The 7,016-nt window shown below is 48.5% G+C and overlaps 1 protein-coding gene across 1 annotated transcript; it reads left to right on the top strand.

Annotated features, from left to right (window-relative positions):
• Positions 1 to 980: 980 nt before the first annotated feature.
• LOC115089494 (cyclin-dependent kinase inhibitor 1B-like) lies at positions 981 to 6,016 on the top strand. Its single transcript, XM_029597577.1, has 3 exons — positions 981 to 1,119; positions 1,838 to 2,119; positions 5,664 to 6,016. Exons 1-2 carry the CDS (start codon positions 1,037 to 1,039, stop codon positions 2,115 to 2,117), a joined length of 363 nt encoding a protein of 120 aa, XP_029453437.1. The 5' UTR covers positions 981 to 1,036; the 3' UTR covers positions 2,118 to 2,119; positions 5,664 to 6,016.
• The last annotated feature ends 1,000 nt before the right edge of the window (positions 6,017 to 7,016 follow it).

The raw sequence follows: 7,016 nt of genomic DNA, 5'->3' as shown, positions 1-7,016 counted from the left end.
CATTTTCTTATGTTCTTATGTTCTTAAGTATGCCTCTGGAGAGGATGCAAGGGAAGGAGGGGAGGGGAAGAGAGAGGGTTTGCTGGGCATGGGATGGGGAAGAGAAAGAGAGAGGGATGCTGACTGAGTAGGAGGGGGGGGGAGAGAGAGAGAGGAGTGCTTTGCTGAAGCCGTCACCACTATAAGGACAACTGTGCCTTTGCTACTAATGGAGATAGTATTGTATCAGAGCAGACACGGTGGAGGGGGGAGGGGGTCGTAATTCTCTATATCGGTCCCGAATGCAGAAAATGCAGAAAATGCTGATGCCGGCTCTGCATGTGGAAGGAGAAAATTATCTTCAAGTACAATACACACCAAGAAAATAAAAAAACCACTTCCAGGCACACCTTGATATGTTGCCTGTACACATTACATCCTATAAACTCCAGAAGGAAGCTGGTTGTCACAATACAAGTATTAAGAAGAACTATAGCACTATATTTGAAAGATTGAGATCATCCCCATCATACTCTGATTAAGGAATGAGGTTCATTCCTACAAAAAATGCCCCATACAATTCCATCTGGAGACACTGCCCCTGAGAGAAGCAATTGTTTTGTCATATAGCATTTGAAATGGTAAAATGGGTTGCCAGTTTGATTACAAATTGTGCCAACAAGGTCATAACAGTTACAAGGGTCCTGACCGCAGCGTTTCATATATTTAACTATATCTGAGCGCTTTACAGGTTGAGATTAAGCAAGAGAGAACGCTGGGGCGAGGGAAGAAGGGATTGAAAATCCAGGATTGTGGATTTTGATAAACGTTTAGCAGCTCCTGGCCTGGCAGGTAAAAAGTCTGAATGGCGATGCGAACAAGGAGTAGGGCTGTCGTAGGATGCGGGTGGGGGAAGCTTTGACGTTTTGTAACTGAAGTGTGTTAATGAATTAGCGCCAGTCTCTGGCGGGTAAATCAACCGCGAAAGGAGGTAAAAGACTTGAGGCAGCACCTGTGAGGGGGAGGCAGTAAGGCTACAGCGAGCGAGAGGCGAGGGATGGGGCTCGGGCCAGAGTCCGGAATGGGCTGGGACGGTCAGGAGCGCTGCCACGACCTCTGCGAGAAGCCGTGCAGCCGCAGGTACCGGGGACCCCCCCCCCCGGAGCACGCTCGGCGCTTGCGTAGAAAAGGGGGCAATCGAGGAGACGATCAAGGGGCGGGGCGCGGTATTTCAGATCGGGAGGACTGCCAGACACCGTGCTGCGCACGAAGTACTTTAGGGTTTTTCCCCCCTCATTTTTAGGCGTGTGAAATTAAGTGCGAACAGGTAGGGGGTTTTGTTTTTTACAGCCGAGCTGTGAAATAACGATTGATGGTTCATCCTCTAAAGCTGGGGGCAAGGATGTTAAGAAAGGAACTGTTTTGGGAGAGAGAATATACACGCACGCACCCAAAACCGATTTTTGCCTCCTCCTATCTCTCCGTACGTAATTTAACGGAGCAGGCGGCTGATAAAATGCAGCATCTGACTGGCAGCAGATCAGAAGAATAAACCTCTAGCCCCCATTTTGTCTTGATAACTGCAGGGAAAAAAAAAAAAAAGAAAGGAAGCGCGGCTTTTGCCGAAGGAGGGTTGGGGGCAATTTCCTTTTGCGTGCTTCCCCCCCCCCGATTGCTTTGCTTATTTTTTTGTAGCTGTGGTAGTGTCGCCATCTGTTTCCTCGGGAAGAGGACTTGCTTTCCCGTGCCGCTGAGCGTCGTCCGCAGGGTTTGAAATCTGCAGCTGCTAGAGGTGGGGGTGGGGGGACCGTGCACACGCCCCCCTCGAGTAACTCGCAGTTTACTTTCCTGCCCGCAGGGGGGCGCTGATGGGGCCGAGGTCGCCCAAGCCACCGCCGGCGCGCAGGAACCTCTTCGGCCCGGTGGACCACGGGCGGCTGCAGCGGGACTTGCAGCGGCTGCTGCGGAGCAGCCTGGAGGCGGCCCGGCGCAAGTGGAGCTTCGACTTCGCCCGGGACTCGCCCTCGGAGGGCGCGCTGGAGTGGGAGCCGCTGCGGTACCAGGAGGTGCCCGCTTTTTACTGGAGCCCGGCGCCGGCACAGAGCCCCCCGGCGGGGGAAGAGAGCGGCCTCTGGTAGAGGTGCGTGGGAGTCTGTAGGAAGCGTTTGAAAGATTAACACCCAACCTCATTTTCCTCGATCTGTTCGGTACAAGAGTGAATCTGTTTTTTTGGTTTTTTTTTTAAACAGCAGTCCCTGCCAGACTACAGAGCACCTGCTTGCCTGTGGCTTAATCCGCTACTTTCACGTTTCATATAATTCCTCGGTCTATATATTTTTATTTATTTATTTTTAACTTTTTTATATACCGACATTCCTGTATAAAATACAAATCACACCGGTTTACAATAAAAACATAACTTCGCCTCTGAGCGTTACATAGAAATATATTTTGAATATATTTTACATTTTTTTTTAATTTTCTGCGCATATTTGGACAAAAGGCCAGTTTTGAACTGACTGTACTAGATTCCTGCTTTACATGTGTGAATTTGAACAAAGTCACCTTAACCACTTAAGGAGCCATGGGCAAACTTTTGTAGATGCACCTTCTCTTTTTTTTTTTTTTTTTAATAATACTGCCACATTCCTCCTCCCTGACCCAACATATTTTTCCTTTTCTCCCTCTTGGTGAACCTTCTGTTTGTCTGCACTCTTCCTTTCAGGCCTAGAGGGCCCTTCCCCAGAGATTTTGATAATTAAACTCAGCAATCATTGTCCGCCTAGAAAAATCCTGTGGGGAAACCCCCCCCCCCCCTATATAACTGAATATCATACTTACATTTATCTGTATAAAACACAAATTTAATATTTAAATAATTTATATACGAGGGGCTGTGCCCCTGCTTACTTGGCTCTCCAGCCCCATCAGTGGACTCTGCTCTAGACTTCCCTCTCCCTTTTTCTGATTAACTGTATTTAAAGTTCAAGGTTCTTATTGAAAATATTGTTTTTTACGTTACGTTATGCTTTACACTCCTTGTTATTTGTAAACCGGGTTGATGTGATGCCTATCATGAAACTCGGTATAACAAAAACAATAAATAAATAAATAAATAACTTCATGTTCGTGCCTAGGTGGGAAATGCAAGAAATGGTTGGCTGGTAGGGATGTGCAGAGGGACGCCATACGTTGCATTCGTGATTCAGATTCATCGGGGAGCAGATACGTTGCATTCGGCTGTATGGTGCCCCAATGCGCTAATACGGCGATTTCTATTCGTGTGCCAGCTAAAATTCAAATTAACTAAACCCCCCACCCGACTTACCAAAACTCCCTGGTGGTCCAGCAGGGGGTCCGGGAGCCATCCCCTGCACTCACACCCGTCGGTGCCGGTTTCATCATGGCGCCGATAGCCTTTGTCACAGGGGCTACCGGTGCCATTGGTCAGCCCCTGTCACATGGCCATCGGCGCCATCTTGTGATCCTACCATGTGACAGGGGCTGACCAATGGCACCTGTAGCCCCTGTGACATAGTATGGGCAAAGGCTATCGGCGCCATTTTGAGTAGTGGCATCGGACGGCTGGAGTGCAGGAGGTCGCTCCCGGACCCCCGCTGGACTTTTGGCAAGTCTTGTGGGTGTCAGGAGGCCCCCCCAAGCTGGCCAAAAGTCCCTGGGGGTCCAACGGGGGTCCCGGAGCGACCTCCTGCACTCCGGCCGTCCGATGCCACTACTCAAAATGGCGTCGATAGCCTTTGCCCATACTATGTCACAGGGGCTACCGGTGCCATTGTTCAGCTCCTGTCACATGGTAGGAGCACAAGATGGCGCCGATGGCCATGTGACAGGGGCTGACCAATGGCACCGGTAGCCCCTGTGACAAAGGCTATTGGCGCCATGATGAAACCAGCACCGAGGGTGTGAGTGCAGGGGTTGGTTCCCGGACCCCCCGCTGGACCACCAGGGAGTTTTGGTAAGTCTTGGGGGGGTTCAGGAGGGTGGGGGGTTTGTTTAAATTTTTATTTAGGTGGCCGTATAATTCGGGGAAGATTCGTGTATTTGTGGGGAATCGCGATACGTTTCGCTTCCCCACGAATACTACGAATAGTGCAATATATGTTGCGGATCGCTAATACGGCAAAAACGAATGCACACCCCTATTGGCTGGGGAGCGTGACTTTAAGGAAAGGAAGGGCAGGGAGAAAGCTAGAGAACTTTCAACCCCGCCCCTTCTTTTTTGACTCCTTGACTGCATGTGCTTGGCATGCAGTGCGACACCGCGAAAGGGGAAACATAAATGCATTTCCTCTGATTGATTAATTGAGAAAAAATGCAGAGAAGAAAGGCACTGACTGTGCTTGGATGTTAAGGGAACCCCCCCCCCTTTAAAAATAAAAGTGATAATTGCATTGAATTTCAAACAGCATGTGCTATGAACTAAATGTGTACACTATCAGTCTCTTGTACCTGCTCTTGTTGGGGGTTGAGGAATGAGGGTAGGTGTTCAGTGGGAAAGACCCAGATAAGGGTGTGGGTCAAAAGGCTTGCAGTGAGTGTATGAAGGTGGGGTGGTATGTGTTGTTGAGTTGGTGTGGGGCTATGTGTGTGTGCACTTTCATTCCTCCTTGCACGCTCCATGTTCTCCTACCCCTACACCCTCTCCTCCCTATTTGTGGGAATGGTGTGTGAGTGGGGGATGTGTAAATGGTATCGGGTGGTGAGTGGAATGTGTATGTTGGGTGGAACCCATCCCCAATTTCCATATCCCCCCAACTGCTCTCCTCCCCTATGTGTGTGTGTACTGTTTCCCCTCCCCTCCCCCACTTCACTGTCCTCTGTACCCCTTTATCCTCTATTTGTGTGGCATGGGGGGCGTGGCTAGGTGTGTGTGTGTGTGTACATGGAGGGGAGCGATTAGAGGTGTGTCTGTGCATAGAGGGGAGCGGCTAGGGTTGTGTGTAGGGGCGAGATCCTCTGTTTGGGGTAGTGCTGTTAAAACAAGGTGGAGCAATAGTGCCTGCCTGGTTGGACAGTATCTTAAAGACGAGAAGTCCTCAAACCTGTTCTGGGGGACCCCCAGCCACTCAGGTTTTCAGGATATCCACAATGAATATGGCTGGGGGGGTCCCTTAGGACAGGTTTGGGAACCTTTGTTCTACACCCAAATGACTTGCGAGTGCTTAAGACAACTCTTTCCTGCTGCTGCTGGGGCACCTACATTGTTTCAGCTACAGAAAGGTGAGGGCAGAATACCCTTCCCACTTTGAGAATAAGCATGCCTCAGTAACAACCTCTTTGTACCATACCCTTCTGTATAGAAGATGTGCAGTCTGTGTGGCCATCCACCCAGGAAATGACTGTGTGCATACTACTGTAATCACTTTATAAGTAACATACATTATGAACCTAATAGGATGAACAGTGCTGCATATCTTCAGATTCTCATTTTATAAGTGGCCTATTGGAGGATTTTATCATAGGAATAAGTCAAAAGAACTGCTACCAGCTCATTTCGTTACATTACGTAATGTACCAAAGAATGTAGAAAGTGTTTTAATTACTTTTATTGGGTTGGAATACATTGGGCATGGCTTCTTTCTTATGAAAACATCATGCCATAAGGTAAAGATGTTGCACATCATGTCATTCTCTTGTTTGTTTGTTTGTTTTTTTATTTACAGAGGACTGCTCCTTTTAAGAAGAAATTAGTGACTGATGTGTGCTGCTGGAACTAAGCAGGATTTGTTAAGGAGAGACTACATCAGTGACTTGTGGAAAAAAAGAGTGCATTAAGACATTTTAAGAGCTGTTGGGGGTTTTTTGAACAGTCTTTGAAACCCTTAGGGCCACGTCATAAAGAATCCTGGGTCAAGATGTCAACCAGTGCGATCCAGATGCATGTTTGGAAGTTAAAAGGTCAAATAACCCTAAATGCCCCTTTCCCACTAGCTATGTTAAGACGATAAAGAAACATGTCTAAGTTTGGTGCATCACAGGAGTGGGAACCCCCCCCCCTTTTTTTTTTTTTTTTGTTAAGAAGAAAATGTGTGTTTCAAAAAAGGAGAAAAATAAATTTTATTGGGAAAAGAACCTAAAACTCTGGCATGCTTGTGTTAACTCCCATGGACTATATTTACACAGTGAGGGGCAGATTTTCAAAGGGTTATGCGCGTAACCCTGAAAACCTGTCCCTGCGTGCGCCGAGCCCATGTCCCGGGGCTTGAAAAAATGGGCAGGGCAGGACCGAGGCCTCCGGCACAGAGGTTGTGCGGGGGGGTTCGCGCGCTGGCCCTCGGCCGGCACGCGCAACCTACGCCTGCCCAGAGGCAGGCACAACTTCGCGAACAAAGGTGAGGGGGTTGTTTAGAAAGGGCTGGGGGTGGGGAAGGGAGGGGAAGGAAAGTTCCCTCTGAGGCCGCTCCAATTTCGGAGCGGCTTCAGAGGGAACAGGGAAAGCCATTGGGGCTCCCCTAGGGCTCGGCGTGCACAAGTGTGCACCCCCTTGCGCGCGCCAACCCCGGATTTTATAACATGCGCATGTTATAAAATCAGGCATAGATTTGTGCGCGCCGGGTTGCGCGCACAAATCTACGCTCGTGAATAAGTTTTAAAATCTGGCCCTGAGTTTCATTTTAGGAAGCCTTGAGAGTAGCGCATGATGAATGCTCAGTTGGGCACTGTTGCTTTAAGGGTAGCGGGCTTAAGGATAAGGGTGAAATTTCCTCAGTTCTGCAAGGACCCCCAGAGGATGTGGCAAACCTGTGCTACCAACAGGCTTTAATGTCACTTTCATGGCTGATGAAGAAACAGCGTTTCAAGTGCAAATTTTTATATAAATATTTAGTTGTCGTCACCAAACATATAACTGTTTCTTCCTCTTTCTGGCTTTTCTCTAAAGAATCTGGTAAGTGGTTACCAAAGGGAAAACGAAAACATTGCAGACCCTGAACTGAACTCTGACTACATGCTACACGTGCATATCTGGGAAGGAGGTGTTAGATTTATTTATTTATTTTACTTTTTGGCCTCGGCTT

Source organism: Rhinatrema bivittatum, chromosome 4 (genome assembly GCF_901001135.1).
Source record: "Rhinatrema bivittatum chromosome 4, aRhiBiv1.1, whole genome shotgun sequence".
In the NCBI taxonomy this organism is placed as follows: Eukaryota; Metazoa; Chordata; class Amphibia; order Gymnophiona; family Rhinatrematidae; genus Rhinatrema; species Rhinatrema bivittatum.
The sequence above is the reverse complement of the archived record's forward strand: the minus strand, read 5'-3'. Positions and strand labels throughout refer to the sequence as shown.